The sequence below is a fragment of the Catharus ustulatus genome, chromosome 4 (genome assembly GCF_009819885.2).
Source record: "Catharus ustulatus isolate bCatUst1 chromosome 4, bCatUst1.pri.v2, whole genome shotgun sequence".
NCBI lineage: Eukaryota > Metazoa > Chordata > Aves > Passeriformes > Turdidae > Catharus > Catharus ustulatus.
In genome coordinates, this window is record NC_046224.1 from 39,840,985 (window position 1) to 39,858,971 (window position 17,987).

At 39.5% G+C, this 17,987-nt stretch overlaps 1 protein-coding gene and 1 non-coding gene across 2 annotated transcripts; one reads left to right on the top strand and one right to left on the bottom strand.

Annotated features, from left to right (window-relative positions):
• Positions 1 to 2,772: 2,772 nt before the first annotated feature.
• On the bottom strand, positions 2,773 to 2,844 carry TRNAD-GUC. The gene has a single exon. It is a non-coding gene; the product is annotated as a tRNA-Asp (tRNA).
• A 195-nt stretch (positions 2,845 to 3,039) lies between these two features.
• LTA4H (leukotriene A4 hydrolase) lies at positions 3,040 to 17,719 on the top strand. The gene is made up of 19 exons (XM_033057736.1): positions 3,040 to 3,265; positions 4,186 to 4,316; positions 6,433 to 6,553; positions 7,009 to 7,077; positions 7,754 to 7,858; positions 10,100 to 10,152; positions 10,787 to 10,859; positions 11,175 to 11,315; positions 11,526 to 11,549; positions 12,118 to 12,188; positions 12,302 to 12,413; positions 13,243 to 13,387; positions 13,465 to 13,568; positions 13,915 to 13,985; positions 14,217 to 14,271; positions 15,110 to 15,205; positions 15,686 to 15,768; positions 16,495 to 16,599; positions 16,897 to 17,719. Exons 1-19 carry the CDS (start codon positions 3,119 to 3,121, stop codon positions 17,015 to 17,017), a joined length of 1,827 nt encoding a protein of 608 aa, XP_032913627.1. The 5' UTR covers positions 3,040 to 3,118; the 3' UTR covers positions 17,018 to 17,719.
• Positions 17,720 to 17,987: the final 268 nt, after the last annotated feature.

The window sequence follows — 17,987 nt, forward strand, 5'->3', positions numbered from 1 at the left end:
TAACCCTCAGAAGACAGAATACTTGAAATGACACAGTCCCCAGGGCTTGAATACACTTAAAACAGATGCTTTAGCAAGATGCCATTAACATGTTTATGCTGACACTCCAGCTCACATCTCCCCACAGTGTTGTTTTGCTACCAGCCTATGAATTCATCAGGACTGGAACCAGTAATTTACTCCTCAACCCTCTCTTGTCTTGCTGGTTTGGCCACAGACCAGTCATAATTCTAACTCTCCATGAGCTTTTGATAAATTGAGGGTAATAAAACACACGCATGATGGCAAGCTAAGTGGGAGGACTAGAAGCATCGAAAGACATGGAGGTTAAAGCTGTGTGTAGATAATTAAAGAGGCAATTGAAAAAGAAATCTGGGCAAGAATTCTACTACCAATACTGAATTGTTTGCTCCTCCAGATTTCATTTGTGCTCATTGAAATTGCACTTCTGCAAACAAGTGTGATTTCTCACCTTGTGCCTCCTGTGGACTTAGGGCATGAGGAAGCCATCCTGAACTGCACTAGAATTCTCAGGAAGGTCAGAAACATGTGGGGAGCTGTGTCTGGGCTGGCTGGCACTGCAGCTGTCGTGGCTCCACACTGCCAGCTGGGGAACACAGCACCTTGGTGGTAGAGGGGAAGGATTTGGTAGCACACGAGAAGGGAAAGAGGTTGAGCTGACCTGGATGGCTTAGGTGAGAACAAAGTACCCTGCAGGTGGAGAGAGGCTGACCTTGTAAAACCCTGCTCAGTACCCTGAGCTCCTTGTTCCTCTTCCTTTCACCTTTGCCCATGCACCAATGAGAATACCTTTATGAGACTTTAGAAGCTGTATGTTTACTGCAAAACTTTGCTTCTTGGGTAGTGGCTTGAGCACTGTGAAAGCTAAATCTGAAAACAAGAACCACGACTAAGCAGGTATGAAATTGCTTACAGGACTCTTTTTTATTACTAAAAACCCTGTCAGCAGAATTCTGTTTTGAATTAATTGCTTTTCTTATCCTTTATTGTTTTATGACAGCTGAAATTGCCTGACTGGATGCCAGCACACATGAACTACTAAATGGTTCTTGCATTTTATTTTATGGCCTGACCTCTGTTTTGAAATAAACTGCCTACTAAACAAAATAAGTTCCCTTGATTTTCTGATGACATATATATGTGGATTTTGAGAAGGAGAAGTGAGCATGGCAGGAAATTCAGAAATCACGAAAGGAAAAATATTATGGCTATTTTTTCTCCCTTCTACTGAAACTCCTTCCCTGTCCTGGCCTAGTTTGTCTGGGCATGTGGCTCTAGTCTAGGAGTTTATACAAAGCTCCAGGGTATCACTGTGGATGGTGCTCACATCCCCTCTTCTTCATGTGCTTCTCACATTGCCATCCCAGATTCACATCCAGATGGGAGAGCTGGGCACTGGGATGCTCTTGAGAGGCCCATGGGCTTTGCCATCAGCTGATGAGTACACAGAAACCATCTCTTGGTCTTGCACAGTACATCAAGCCTAGCATTCCTCCTGTGCCCTCAGCTCCCTCAACTCATGGTTTGCTGCTCCCATGGCTGTGCACACTTGGGCTGAAGGTGGGCTCCCTCAGAAACCAATTTCTGAGAGTGACAAGGGTTAGATTCGTTAGATTCTGTATTTGCCATTGCATGTTCATGATTTCCAGCAATGCTGTACTAAGAGTAATTGCCCTTTGTTGCCAGACTTTTCTGTCAAGTTGTCTCTTAGCTCTTATTGCACAGAGAAAATTTCTCTTGTGTATATTCTCACTTGAGTGCTTGGTGCTGGTTGGGTGACTGATGCAAGATTGCTCACGCTCCTGAGTTTTACTGAAATTGTCTGAGTGCACAAAGCCAGGGCCAGAGCAGGGCTCACCAGCCTCCTGCTCTGAACACCAGGCGCATGCATCCTGCACCCCTCACAGCTGGGTGTCTTGGTCTTTTGCCTTGGGTTCTAATTCCTTACTCCTTTTATGTGCAATTGGTCGTGGAGCTATTTCCGGACTTGGAAAAAGAGAAATGTGGGTGATCATATTACTGCTCAGCATCTGCTGAGCTTCCACAGACAGGAGATCTCTTTTAGTGTCTTCGTGCTGAACTGTGCAATAAATAAATAAATTTGTGTCAAAAGGATTAAAAAAGAGGGGGTGCCTGAAAAAGCATTTTCAGTGATACTAAGTAAAGGCAAGCAGGGATGCTAGGGTCCCACAGCTGTTCTGCAAGCTGCTCTTAGCTAGTGCACCTACGGGCTCCGACCAGGATCCAGTAAAGCCTCAGGGCTTTCTGATCCCTGAAGTTCTCACTTTGAGGACAAAAATATCAGGCTGTGTTACTGCAAGCCAGGACATGACCTCTGGCCTTCCACCTTCCCTCTTCTCCTTCACCTTCCTCTTTCCTGTGCCTGTTTGACCTGTCCCTCTTCCCATTGTTTCTGACTCAGTGAGGCTGGGTTAGGTCTTTTCCATCTCGGTTTAAGAAAAAGGGTGAATGTTTTCGAAAGATTTAACCCCTTTGTTCAGCTTTTGGAGCCATTAAAATGTGAAAATACTTTCCCTGTGCCTGTTCTCAGTTCTGCAGCTGACCTTGTGAGCCCGTGCATCTAGCCCTGGCGATGAGCAGATGGGCAGCCAGACCTGGATAGGTTTTGTTCTGCTCTTTCTGTTTCAGAGTCGCAACGCTTTTTCTACAGCTGTCCGGGAACAGCTTTGATTTCCCAAAAAACGGATTCTGCCTCTGGGGTACAGGCAGGTGGAAGAAAAAACTGTGTACCTCCCCGTCGGGGAATCGAACCCCGGTCTCCCGCGTGACAGGCGGGGATACTTACCACTATACTAACGAGGAACTGTACATCAGCTGGTCTTTCAGCATGGGTCATATTCTCTTTGGTTACTCGATGCCTGGTGAAGGCCAATTCGGGCCAACCACGCTTCTCGGCTCACCCGCTCCGCCCCTCTCGCAATATACCGTGGGCTCTGTAGTTCTCGCGTCGCTGCCCGCCCTCTCCGCGCGGAGGGCGGCACTACACCTCCCAGGGGCCTCCCTGCCCTCTCCGCGGCGGGCTCTGTGCTGCCCGCGGTGGCGCGGCCGGGCAGGGCGGGCACACGGCGCGCGAGCGATGGCGGACCCGAGCTCCTTCGCTTCCCCCGCGTGCTGCCTCACGCGGCACCTCCACCTGCGCTGCCGCGCGGACTTCGGCGCGCGGGCGCTGCGGGGCACGGCCGCCCTCACCGTGCGCGCGGAGCGCGAGGCGCTGCGCTGCCTGGTAACGGCGGGGAGCGGGCGCGGGGGGACCCCCGGCCGTGAGGGGCGAGCCCGGAGCCCGCGCCGCCTTCCCTTCCCTCTCCCCCATCCTTCCTTCGCCCGTCGTCCCGCTCCTTCCTTCCCTCCTTCGCTCCCTGCCGCCGCCTGGCCCTCCCGAACCCGCCGCCCCTGCCTGCTGCTCGGCTGGAGCCTGGCAGCGCCCCGGTTCCCGCTTACCCCCCGGAGCCGGCGCGGAGCGCCAGGGAAGGGCAGCCCTGTGTCTCTTCGCTTTGAAACGGCGGGGAGCATGCTGCCGAAAAGATGGGAATCAATCGCTGGGAATCTAGATTTAGGGCTTTTTCCCTGTGTTTCGTTATGCCTGCTGCTTTCTCTGTTATCTCCGCAAATAAGCATGTGAACCTCTTAAACTTAGCATTATATGCGACGTTTGGGGCTTGTGGGCTTTTCTCATGCTGACTCCATAAAATTCTTTTGTGGTTGGCGCTTATTTTTTTAGGAAAAAAGCCCAGTCCTGTAAGTAATAAAGAGTAACGCCTCGTTCGTGCTGAAAATGGGTATTGTGCTGTTTAATTCATCTTCCATTGCAGGAAGGTCTGGATTCGCAGTGGCGTGTCCCAGGATGGAAGCCTTAGCAGGGGCTTTTATACCGTCCTCCTCACTTCATAGCAGTGCTGTGGAGTTGTAAACTTTGTAGTTTTTCTTAGTAAACTCACTTCTATGATTAGAAGTTGGTTTTCTTCGTCTTTCTCTTCCGGCTTTCCCAATTCAGTGCCGCTGTCTTAAAATGCTGGTTTCCGGCCTTGGCTTTTCTGGTTTTACTTAGAAAATACTATTTTCTTCAGAGACTTGTGTTTAAGATTTCATAGTGCTGCATGTACTATTACGCTATTTAACTGGTATGCAATATGTTCTTTATCACAGGTCCTGGATACAAGAGACGTACAGGTATTTAAAGTGACTGTAAATGGACAGGACGCACAGTTTGCTTTTGGAGAAAAGCACAGTTTCAAGGGGACGCCCCTAGAAATCACATTTCCAAATGAACTGAGAAGGTACACACTTTTGCCTGTTCCTTTGGGTGGTTTTCAAAATGCACTTTATAAACTGCTTGTCTGCCTGTAGGCTTGTTGAGAAAGGACTTATAAATTAGAATTGCTTGCAAAGGGACTTATAAATTAGAATTAGGGTATTGCATTAATTTGTAGATTAATGTTATATTTGGTTTTCATTAGTCAAAACTTTGGGAGTGTTCCTACCTGTCCCCAGACCTTGTACAAAATTACTTTAAACTGAATAGCAAAATGGTGTGTGATGTATCACAATTTTTCCTGTGCTTCTCATCAGTAATATTGTTTCTGCTTTAACTACCTGGTTCAGAATTGTTACAGTGTAGAGCACATGTAGCTGCAGCTCCCCTTGGATCTTCTTTTATACAAGGGCTGGTTCTGCATTTCTGTAGAACTTCAGGTTGCCACTATGATTAGATAGAAGCATGTTTTCAAATAATCAAAGTTTTATTTTGTTGACTACACTAAGTCCAAGTCCCTGAAAACTGGAACTTGAGTTTTAACAGCATGATGGAGAGTGAACTAACCATGGTCTACCTCTTAAGGTGCATGAATTAAAAAGCTGTTGCCAAATTGCAATATGTTTTTTGGTAGTTTGCCTTGTATGTTGTAACTCAGTGGTATATCAGTCCTCCATGGTGCCAAAGCTGAAAGCTGTGATTGTATAAGGAATTTCCCTTGTTTGAATACAATTGAATATTAAGTTGCTTCCTACTTCTTATTGTTTGGTTTTTAGCATTCATTGCTACCTCTTTCAGTTTAGTCTGATTTCCAAGCTTTTTTTTTTTTTTTTTAATGTTGTACTTTGAATTAGTGCAATTAAAAAACACAAATAACGAGGAAGAGAAAGGAATGTTATAAAATAGCTGTCCCTTCTGGAGAAACAGTTCTGGTCTGTTATGAAATTAAACCAATTAAGTACTTGAACAAACAGGCCACATCAGAAATATAGGCCTGTTTCTTTCATTTGACTTTCAGCTGCCTTTTTTTTTAAGTGCTAAATTTCCTGGTAAGAAAAAAAATAAAAGGGTGGTATGAGTTGTGACTGTAAGAATTCATAATCTTGTGTGAGACATAGTCCCCCAAGTAACTATCAATAAAACAGCGATAGGAAAGGGTGGGAGTTACAACTGGAAGTCTGATTGTTCAGAAAGCAATGTGCCTTATGGTAAAGCCAGTTATTTTTTCTTGTCTAATACGTACTTTGGAATACTGGTTATAAACCAGATGGGTACACCTGATGAGCTTATCTAGTGTCCAGCTCCTCTGATTAGCTGAAGTTTGTTCTGATTTATGGCTGGATTGTTTATTCCAAGAGTTGCATGTATAATCTGGAACCTTTCTGAGAACAGAAGCAAGTACTTCTATGTGCTTTGGATGTCAGTGATGGTTAAGATATGTTTTTGATAAATAAATATGAATGTGTCAGGTTTGTGTGTGTTCTCTTGTTAGCAAACTGATACCTGGCTTATACATAACTGTTAGTTTTTACTTGACACCAATTCTGAAAGCCTGAATAAAATCTGAACGTTATTTATTTTTCTTGTTAACCCCTACTGTTAATGGGAATGAATTCTGTAAGTATTGGTAATTTTCAGGGTGTTTTTTTCTTCTTAAGGATCATACTTGCAGAACATTAACATCAGATGCAAAATCTAATTTTTTTATCTACAGAATACTTATTCCATGTTATTCAGTTATGTGTCTTATGTAGCTTTGCACTTTTTTGTTTGTATATTGCAGAGGGGTTTTTTATACTTACATGTACAAGGTTGCTTAGCTGTGACAAAACTATATGCATGTAGCTACCTCAGATAGTTTAAAGAAAAGATCTGTGCTCTCCTTTAAGAGAGAAGAGGAAACATTTCCAGTTAGTAAAAACAATAATAGAAGTGCCTTGGGATGTAAAAAATGAAATAAGGTAGTAATTTTTTAATACCATAATTGAAAGGGAATACTTGCTTTTAATATGACACTTGCTCTCATTTTTAATGCTTTTGAGATAGTGCTGCAGACCTATTTTCCAGACATTTTTGCAGAGGAATTTCAGTGTGATCAGGATTTGTGTCAAAACAGTCTGACTGTGTTCTTTATTATACAGGGGACAAGAAGCAATTGTTGAAATTTCTTTTGAAAGCTCTCCACAGTCTTCTGCTCTCCAGTGGTTTACTCCAGAGCAAACTTCTGGAAAGAAACACCCATTTCTCTTCAGCCAGTGCCAGGTTGAGTTCATTTTTTTCAACTTGTTCACATACCACTGTAATTTCCCTTGGTTTCTAAAGAACTGGAGAGGAAGGCTAGAAAGGACAAGAACAGTAGCCTGTAACTTCTAGCTGTGTGTCAAAGGCCCTAAATGCAAACAGTTAATGTCAGGATGTTGTTGAGATTTTATTATATGTTCACAGTTTGGTAATTGTGGAACTGCTTTACCCACTCCGGTATTCTTGTTGAAGAACATATAGTCCTTTACAGCCAATAGTCTGTTATCAGCCTTACCTACTATTATTCCTTTTACAAAGGCCTGTAAGCTCAAAGTGATAGAAGTATTGCTTTATAGACAATGAATTCTCTGGAGGAGCTGTATAGACTTCCACTATAGTGTATTTATTGATTTATTTTTAGTCCTCTGCCTTAGAAAGACAGTTTTGTTTTATCTTCTTTTCTTTTCTCTCTCTAGGCTATCCACTGCAGAGCCATTTTTCCATGCCAAGACACACCTGCTGTGAAGCTAACCTACTATGCAGAGGTAGATAAACCTAAGTCATGTGTCTTAACTGAAGACAGCTGCTACAATATGTGAATTTATATTGGTCAGGTTTTTTTGGTAGCTACCAGCATGTGGCCTAATACAAAACTAAATATCGACTTTCAGCTTAATGTGAGAGGAAAGAACTGATCTTCCCTGTGGCAGTTCTCTAACTTTACCATTTCCTTTTTTTATGTGTCAACTCTTTTTTCATTGTTGTGTATCTATTTGCAAAAGGAAATAAAAATGCAATAGTAAGAAATATGCTCTAAAATCAGGAAAAACTGTCAGTAACACAGCAAAGAGTGCTGTCAAGTAAAAAATACTTAAAACGGCTCTCATGTGTACCTTAAGTAATATATTCTGGTATACAGTTAGGGGATATTTGGTGTAAATAGTTTTAATGAATCAAAAAGCAAGATAGATGTGCACTGTGACATTACAATTCTGGTTGTCTGAAGAAAGTGAGCCTTTTAACTTCTGTTGGAGGTAGTCTTCTGATTAATTCAATATTGCCAGTTCTCAAGACGGCATTTTCCATATGCCTAATGTTCTACTTGGCAGAGATGATCTAACAACAGAACAAATCTGGGCTACTCTTTGTTATCAACTGCTTGTGGTAAGGAGTGTAATGCTGAGTGCCAGCTGCATTGCTGATGGTTGGGTGCCCTTTCAGATATCTGTCCCAAAGGAGCTGGTGGCTCTGATGAGCGCTAATCGCGATGGAGAGGCGCCCGACCCAGAGGACAGCACTCACAAGATTTACCGGTTCAGCCAGAACGTAAGTGCTCTGGGCTGGGAAGTGGCTGCACAAAATCTTATTGCTGACCTGTGCAGCTCACAATTGCCTCGGGTATGTTTTGGATGTCATCAATAAACCATGTGGCTGAGGAGGGTCTTTGCCACTCTGGAAATATGAGGCTTTATGGAATTCCAGCTCTGAGAAGACAGCCAGTAAGTGCTCGTGGTGTTTGCTGGTCTTTTTTGGTGTTCCCAGAAAAGCTAAATTTGAGTTTTGAAAACATCTTAATACTCAGAACTAGTCCTGTCAAAACCCTTTCTGTCTGCACTAATTCTTGGAAAATAGTGCAGATGCAAATAATATGGGAGCAAGTTTTGGAAAACAGACCCTGCAAATTTTAAGCTCACCAAGATCTAACCAGTGAAACTCAGCATCAGAACCAATTTTTAGCTTGAAGTTAGGCAAATTCTGACAACAGATTTTTAATTTTTTTTTTTTTTTTTAATGTGAAAACTTTGGTTTCTATGGAAAGTATCTCCAATTAAAGACTACTATTCTCTGGAAGCTTTATTAAGTGGTGCAGCTGGTCTAATGATTCCACTGCTCATAAAGCATCAGTCTTGATTTACTCTTCTGGCATTTTTGTTCTTAGAGATTTTTTGGGTAACAGTTCTGGTGTTCATGGGTTCTTTTGGTGAGCCATTCATTTTGCTGAATGAGCAGATAAAATTAACTGGGCTTTTGACACTGAATGACTGCAAGGAGGAATGGTGTGATGTGACTGGAGGAGAGGAGGGGAATCTGCTCTGAACTGCAGCAGCTGTTGGGTTTGATTTGGCTGCTTCATGAAACCTGAGAGGGGGAAAAACAGTTCCCTTATCTGTGAGCTCATCAGTAGGCAGTGCTCTGCCCCTCTCTGTGGAGCCAAAACATTTGCCACTCTGTCTAGTATGGAAGACTTCTATGTTGTCTGTATAATCCAGAGATGAATGTTATCTAGGAATAAGCTTGATGGACCTGTACAAGAAATATCATTTAGTGTAATTGAAATTATATTGCACTTTCTGATACAGAAAACCATTACTTTTTTTTAACAAGACATGTTTTTATTTTAAAAAAATGCATTGAACACAAATGCATAAATGGAAAAATACACACACACACGGCCTGATGCTGATACTGATTTGTTAGAGGAGGTGTCTGTTTCCTCAGATGAAAAAGGCAAATGCATCAAGCTCTTGGATATGTATGTTGCTGAGCTTACATGAAACTACTTTTTCGGGTCCTGCATAGCCAGACTGGAAAGAAGGGTAGTGGAGAGCAATCTCTGTAAAAACGATTTTACGACCCAACAGTCATTGACATTTGAGTTTCAAAATGTCAAAATAGGAAATTTGACATCAAAATGTGGGGTGTATTGATAGTCTTTTAATAACTCGTCTATAACATAAATCAAGGGACTTTGTTCTTTTCAATAATATGTTCTGTGGGTTTGTAGGCAAAATTAAAACACACATGATGTTCTGGGTATTTTAATAGACAATATTTAAATGGTTTGTGAATAATGATGGAATTTTCTTTAATTGTGTCTCTAGTTATGATTTAAAGTCTACTTATGTAACATTGTTTAGTCAGATAAAGTGGAACTTTTACAGGGATGGCTGTATCATCCCTTTTCTTTCCAGAGCACTTGGAGAAAGCAGTTCTCTATAAAGATACCTCATTTAGGAGTTTTTTTCATCAAAATAACAAATATTTACAGTTTATTTTAACTCCAAACATGGAAATCAAATATATGCATTTTGATATTTCCTGAATATTTTGTCTTTAATGTATTTATATCCATATTCTTGTTTACTTCATTAAAGCTCTTCCAGCACCTTTTTGTGTGATAAAACTGCCCTTTATCTGAGCAGTATCTCTTAACTTCTCCTTCCATAAAATTTAGTGGAACTGAAATGAATATGGAAAGCTGACTTTCTTTTGAAGAGAAACCAAACCAGCAGGAATTTTGCATGCAGATTTTTTCAAACAAAGATGATACTTACAGTTTTGTGGGTTTTGCCTGAAACATCTGTGAAGCAAGTACATCCTGTAGATAAAGGAGTATCGTTCAGGGAGAAAGAACATTATTTTTGAAAAAACAGTGCCTGCCTTGAAGGCAGGGAACTAGGGAGGCAAACTTCTTTATTAACATACCTTTGTTCTTCTCTGAGTCAGTAGTCTGATAACTGACATTACAAATAAGATTTCTTTATTTTTTCTTATGTTCTCTGCTAGGTTCCCGTACCTTGCTACTTGTTTGCTTTAGTGGTTGGAGCTTTAGAAAGTAGGTGAGTGAATCTGTACAATGCATAAATATTAATAAGCACAATAAACCTTCTGATTTTTTAAAAACTTGTTTCTTGGTCTTATTTCTAAATTTAAAGGGTCTTAGAGACTCAGTTAACATGTTTATTTGTATGAAACTGCATGTGTCTTGATTTGCTCTTGAATAATTTTTTTTGCTTTTGGTGTAAATTAGAGAAACAGCATAGAGTTTGGACCTGAAAAAGCCCTTGGTGGTTACAGTTTAGCACGGGGAAAGATCTTCTTTCCTAGTTAACAGAAAAGCCTTGTCATGTACAAAAGGCAGAAAAGTATTGCTTCAGCTTCATTTCTCATTGGCAGAAGGTTGTGTTTATCTAGGCCACAATAATGCTTTTATATTAGGTCTTGAAAGCATTTAAAAATCTGTAAGTGCTTTTCCTCTTCTTTTGTGCTGAACAATGCATGCATGTTGTTTGTTTTGTTTTCTAAGCCTTTGCTTCAGCAATGGAGAGGAAAAGCAGATAAAGAATCTCTGAGTTTCCTCTGCAATGCGGATTACTCAAGAGCAGAGTTACGCCTATGCTATCTGTATTCGTTTCCCATAGAATTACTTCTGGTTCCTACTGTCTTATTGGCATTTATTTTTACTTTCAACAGAAAGATTGGCCCAAGGACACTGGTGTGGGCTGAAAAGGAGCTAGTGGATAAATCAGCCTATGAATTTTCTGAGGTGAGTCAATAATGAGAACAAAAATCAATGTTGTAAGATAACTATTTCACGTAGTATTGGAAAAGAAACAGACTACAGTTCACTGTTTTGTTCATCTTTAGTTCTCCTTTGTCTACCTCCCATCCCACAAAATGCAGCTGTTCTATTGCAGTACAAACTTAGTACTGAAAATACATATTTATATAGTCCCATATTTGTTTTAAATGTGGGACTTCCAAGGTGAAAGGGAATTAATTATTGTATCAACAGCTTATTATTTGTTCAGTGTTTGTAGTCAGAAATCATCTTAGAAACTAATGTGAATTCTTGTTTCAGGCTGAAGCTATGCTGAAAACAGCAGAAGATTTGGCAGGACCTTATGTGTGGGGACAGTATGATTTGTTAGTCTTACCACCTTCTTTTCCTTATGGTGGTATGGAGAATCCTTGTCTTACTTTTGTAACTCCAACACTACTGGTAAGTCTAGCAGTGATAAAAGTCAGCTTTTGCTTAGGGCTTGCATATCAATCAGCTGATAGATATTAATGCACAAATTGGATTAGTCTTCTTCCTAGAAAGACCTGTAAATGTTCCTACCTCCTTTGCAGTTAGGGATTATACAAGAAATTATCTATTTTGAAGTTGACTCGAACTAACAACTAACTTGTCTTTCCTTTTTCTTTTTAGGCAGGTGATCGATCTCTGTCAAACGTAAGTCAAAAACAGGTTCATCTCTTCAGGAACACAAATTAAAAAGATGGATCTGAATTTCTTTGTAATGAATACCTGAAAATTTGGTCTCTTTTAATTGGGGAAATTAAAAGTTAAGGCAGTAACTCAAGAACTCTTACAAAAGTGAGGGTTAGTTTTAAGTAAACTCTGTAAAACTTGAGACATATGTATTTTGTATAATGGACAGAGGGAAATAACATGGGTGCTTGTATACATAGGAGGCTGGCTGAGGTTAGCTGTATTCTGTGTTTTGAAATGTGATTTCATAAGCAAGTTACTTATACCAAGCTGCCAGAGGAATTATTTTTGTTGATCAGTATGGCTCTATGGCTTGCAGTCTGGACATTGAAAATTGTTTCTGTCAACTAGGGTAGTATTGGTCCTCTGCTTAAAACTTATATGGATAGGTCTACAGAACTGTGAGTGCTAACTGACTTTGTGAACATAACATAACAAATTAGATCCCACCAACATTTTATTCTTTTTGTTGGGTTTTGATGTTTTTTTCCAGAGTAGCCTGAATGGTGGATGTGTTTTTGTGTTTTAGGTTATTGCGCATGAAATCTCTCATAGCTGGACAGGAAACTTGGTAACCAACAAAACATGGGAGCATTTTTGGTGGGTATGATGTTCAATGCAATGTAAATCATATTTTAAATTTAATCTGTATAGAGACTGACTAAATTCATTTAGCCATCCTACCAGTGCTGACTTCATCAATGTCTTTGCAGGCTGAATGAGGGCCATACTGTGTACCTGGAACGCAGGATTGGTGGTCGGTTGTTTGGTGAACAGTTCAGGCACTTTCAGGCCCTAGGAGGTTGGCGAGAGCTGCAGAATACTGTAAATAGTTTTAAAGTTATCATACATGTTTCCCACAAATAAAACTTGTCTAGTCAGCTTTCCTAATGCTTTTTTATTAGAGGTTGAACAACTTTGATTCCAAGGTGTTTGATTGCTACCCAAGGTAATATCTTAATATACTCAGATTAGATAAAGCTTTTTGAATGTTTTAGACTTTTCTGTAAAGATGAACATCTTTACTACCTCTTCTGGTTGTTCTGGGTATGGCTAAATTGCAGTATTGCCTGTTAGCATACTGGCAAGCAGCTGAAAGTTTATCAAAATTATCTGCAGCTATGACAATCAGAATTTCCAGTGCCTCATGCAAGGAACTGATTTCTTACTAAGACAGATATTTAGTTTTGTGTTTTGGTAGCGTAATCAAACATTAGTTTTCAGATTTCTAGTCTGTGATATCTTATTAGTTCCCTGAGCTGCCTGGAGTTTATTTTGCCCATATCCAGAGCTGAAGTTGTGCTGGCACTTCTCCTTCTGTCAACAGAGGTTTTAAATTCAAAGTCTTAATGATGTAGTTCAAATAGTTTGTTAATAAGGGGATAAATATAGCCAGACTAATAGGTGCTCATTGTTATGATAGTAATGTTAGTAGTTAACTGCTTTGAGACAGCTGGAGCATTGGGTAGTTGATTCTAAATTTTAGTAATTTAGTTTTGTGCAGATTCAGAACTTTAGGGAAAAGAAGGAGAATGCTTTGAAATGAAGCTGTCTCAGTTTTAGATGGTTTATACCTTTATAAATAGAATTAGTACAGGTCTGCAGGAGTACCAGTTTTCCTAGATTAATAAGTGTTCTTGTGTCTTTGACACAGATAAATACTCTTGGAGATAAAAATCCTGTAACTAACCTCATCATTAATCTGGATGAAGTAGATCCTGATGTTGCCTATTCATCCGTGCCATATGAGAAAGGCTTTGCTTTGCTTTTTTACCTTGAGCAGCTCCTTGGAGGACCAGGTAAGCATTAGTCAGATTTTATATGTTTTTGTTTTCCACCTCAATTTCAAACACTAAAACATGTTCTTTTTGGTTAGATGTCTTCATTGGCTTCTTGAAGGCTTATGTTCAGAAGTTTGCTTATAAGAGCATCGTAACAGAGGACTGGAAGAAGTTCTTGTACTCCTACTTCAAGGATAAGGTTGGGTAATATTTAAAACTGATTGCTTGAAACCTTTTAGTTATGTGAAATGATGACTTAGGTCAGAACTTATTTAAAGACCAGTTATTTATATTTCTTTATTTCAAGAACTAATTGATGTAATCTGTCATCTTGTGGAGATGGGTTTGCATTATAATGACTTTTTATTTTTCTTTTTTTCTTTTCATAGAGGGGAATGCTTTGTTTTGAAGTAATCTGTGTAGGATTCTTTGGGTTAATTGGAGGAATGTTATCAAATAGAAAAGTTGAAACTAGATTTTGTTTTCTCAAAAAAAAAACCTAAAATCACATTTAAAATTTAATAAGGCTTTGTGTTGCTTTGTAGGTAGATATCCTTGATAAAGTTGACTGGAACGCGTGGTTTCATGCTCCAGGAATGCCACCAGTGAAGCCTACGTAAGCTACACTCTTCTGTAGTTCATCTTTTCCTTCTCCAGATTGTATGTGATTTTCCTAACAGTCATGAAGCAGTTTGTAAACATGCTGAAAGTCTTACAAGTGTTTTATTGGAAAGTGCCCTAGTACTGTATAGGTGTATATAGCATAAAAATAGTCACTGTTAATGTTTTCAGTCTGATTTTCTGTGGCTATTTCATTATGTGAACCTTTGTTTTTAATATTTGACAGGTATGATATGACGCTATCGAATGCTTGTGTTGCCTTGAGCCAAAGATGGGTCCAAGTGAGTGTTTAAAGAATGCTGAAGTGTCTCTATCTTGAAAAGCTAATTCTTTTTGTTATACGAACTGACCTATTCTTTTCTGAGATCTCTCATTTGTTGAGAGTGTGTGTATTTATAGTCACAGTATGGCTGACAGGGATTTTGCGTTTCCTAGGCTAGATGTTCATTGCAGAGTCAGAGGATTAGCAGTGACTCCTGTCTGTGAAGTGCAGTCCATATTTTAACAAGGCACAGAGCCAACATCTTGTTATACATATGTAGTAACCAAATGGAAAATGCTCTTTTTGAAACCCTGATATTGTGGCTTGATTTAAAAACAAATGCCAGGGTACCCCTACATTACTGATTATATTGTATTAGCAGTAGGTCCTGTATGGTATACTGGAGTTAGTATGCATCTCCCATCAAAAACTGGTATATAAAGTTAATTAATTAATATAATATAATTTTCTCCTAGTTTGAAGCATAAAAGTCATACAACTAGTAGAGAATTCAGTATACCTTCCTTTTGTTACCTCTGTGGCTTTTCACTGTACTTGCATCCTATCTTTTAACTTTCTTTTTCTGAACGTTACTTTTTATAAAAAGTATTTGATTTTTCACTTAACTAACAGAAAGAGATAAAAAGATCAGTGGAGAGAAAATAAGTGAAGAATACAAACATAAGACAGCAGCTTAAGTCCCTTCCTTCCCCTTATTGTAACACCCTGCACAGATACAAATCAGTATCTTCTTTAAGTGAAATGGCTCAACAGTAAGTGTGGATATCAAAATAGAAAATTACATCTGATTGTACTTTGAAATATCTATTGAAAATTAAGTAACTGTTCTCTTTTAGGCAAAAGAAAGTGATTTGGGCTCATTCAGCTCAGCAGACCTTAAGGAAATGTCATCTCATCAGTTAATTGAGTTCCTGGCACTGTTGCTTCTGGAGGTAAATGCACACCTGGGATTACTTGATTCTGGTATCACAAAAGCATACATAGAAGTTCTACTGTGCTTTGAAATTAAATTACTCTTTTTCTTTTAAGTTTTGCTAAATTAATCTGCTCTCACCATGCCTAGTTAGTGAAAACTTCAGCTTTGCCTCCCTTATATCTGGCTCTTCAGCTAAAACCATGAGGTGCTTCAATCGGTCTGTATTGGATGTTATCGCAAATAAGCTATTAATAAAATTGAAAAAAAATACTTCATTTTGAATGTTTCAATAGTACAGAATGTGGGAATTAGGTAATATTTATTCCTTTTGCCTTTCAATACACTGAAAAGACGAAAGGAACGAATAAAATATTTGTCATGGTAGGACTTCAGTTTCTTTGCAGCATCAATCTTCTTGAATTACTCTGTTTATTATTGAAATGTCTGGCTTGAAGCCTTCCTCTGGCTTATTCTGACTGTGGAATTTCTTTTTCAGGCACCTCTTCCATTGTCACATGTCAAACGCATGCAGGAAGTGTATGACTTCAATGCTATAAACAACTCTGAAATAAGATTCAGGTTTGTTTTAGTATGGGCACTTTTAAAATCTTAAATGTTTTCATAAAACAAGGTGTCCTGCTTTGCCTGAGACGTCCTGTTTTATAGTACCGGGGCAGGGCTTGGGTTTGGGGTTTTTGTTGTGCTGGTTTTGTAAATGCATGTGCAGGCATCATGTTTACCAGAGTGTATCCTGTTATTCATGAATTGGGCAAATACAGTCTAGTAGAAAAACTCACTGGACAGCAGATAAACTGTTATTTCTTTTAATCTGGCATGCTAACAAAGGAACCTGATGACCTGATAAAGTATTTTAAACATATGGTTTCTGCTTCTTGTTACAAGATGAGTTTATTTTTAAAACAAAATATCCACATGCAGGTAGCTGCTGACATTTCATTTGGTTGGTTGGTTGTTTTATCCATTGGTCAAATTGGACAAGTGCTATATAATTCAGTTCTGAGTGATGCAACTGGACACTATTGTAATATAAAAAAATACATAGCTGCAAAAAATAATCCTCCATTTTGGAGGAACTTGGCTGCAATCTTTTCCTGTTGTACAAAAAAGATGATGTTTGTAATGTGCTAGTCAAACACTAAGTATTTTATATTGAACTTAGCTAGAATCTCATTCCCATGATGACACAGAAGAGCTCAAAGCATTTATGGGAGCAGAATTGTTTGATAACCAACCACCATACTCACAAATGAAATTGTAAGTGCAAATTTTTTCTTCCACCTCCAGATGGCTGCGCCTCTGTATCAGGTCCAAGTGGGAAGCAGCTATTCCTCTGGCTTTAAAAATGGCAACCGATCAGGGCAGGATGAAGTTTACTCGACCGTTGTTCAGGTAAAAGTAATGCAGGAGCTCATGCTGTTGGCATTTCTAGTATAATAGAATGTACAAGACTTGAAATTTATCGTACATGTTAAAGTGGCATAATACAGAATTCTCTGTATACTGTGAACAAGCTTATCTTCAGAAGTGCTTTCCACTTGCTGACATTTTTTGCATAGCAGAAAGCTTAGTTCCAGGATGCACCTTAAGGCAGGGCTTCTGAGGAAAAAGCAAAATCTTAGCAAAATCCCTATTGTATCATTTTCCTGGATTTTTTGTAATGGTGCCTCCCCCCAACTCCTTTTACAGGGACCTTTACAGTTTTGACAAGAGTCGAGATCTGGCTGTCAAGACGTTTCTGGAGCATAGAGCCTCTATGCACCCCGTCACTTCAATGCTTGTGGGCAAAGACTTGAAGCAGGACCAGTGACAAATGTACTGATTTCTTTGAGATTTTTGTGTTGCTGAAAGAAGAGACTGATTGCCCGAATTGTTGATACGTGTGCTTGATTATAAAATGCTCTGCTGCTTTGGTACTTATGTAACTCAAAATTAATTTTCCAAATCAAGTTCAGTACTGTTGCAGTAGATAGCACTGCCAGCAGACTCCAACTACTCACAGACTCTGACTGCAGACTTTCCTATCACACTCTGACTCCAGCAGGCTCCAACAGCAGCCCCTCACAGCAAAAAAACTCTCTAGCTTCTCTGTCTCTCCCCCTCCACCAGCTAACCTACTCTTTTATAACACCCATCCTCATGGACACAGCCCTGTCCCATTAAGGGCAAGGCTGGTCCTCCTCTTTGGTAATTAGCACACTGTAACTCTTCAGGGGCGAGGTTGCTTACAATACATTCTCCTACACGTTCTCCTACTTTCTATTTTATATTTCCAACTAAAGCAGCAAAATTGCTACATCTCTGGAATCGAGAGAATGTTTCCGTTACAAGCAAATTTTAGAATACACAAAAACTGTTCTGAGATGTGGTCATTTGTCAGTGATAGAATTGAAGAACTTGGAAAATTAATTGGTGGATGATATGGTTCTTTGTGCACAGCATTCTTCTACATAGCACAGTGGTTGAAACTTCAAGTACCTAAAGACTAAAAAATAAATCTTTTCATTCCCTACTTGTCTGTCTTGTCTGTACATTGATCTGTACAAGAAGTTTAGTAGTTTTGTTTAGTTTATTTGTTCTTCTTTGTTGTGGGAGAAATTTTTATTATGAGTGCAAGAGAACAATGAAGACCAAAACGTTTTTTCAGCACACTATTTAGTTTCAAAATTTAATATTGCAAGGGCAGCTAAAGCCCTAGTCTTTCCTTACTCCATTTGATTCTTTTAATATTTGGATTTTTTAACATATTCTGGGCACTACCCCTCATGCTCGTATAACAA

Coding starts and splice junctions, on each gene's coding strand:
- LTA4H (XM_033057736.1), top strand. CDS start 3,119: ATGGCGGACCCGAGCTCCTTCGCTTCCCCCGCGTGCTGCCTCACGCGG. Junction 11,550..12,117: donor GTGATCGATCTCTGTCAAAC/GTAAGTCAAAAA, acceptor TTTGTGTTTTAG/GTTATTGCGCATGAAATCTC. Junction 15,206..15,685: donor TGGCACTGTTGCTTCTGGAG/GTAAATGCACAC, acceptor TTTCTTTTTCAG/GCACCTCTTCCATTGTCACA.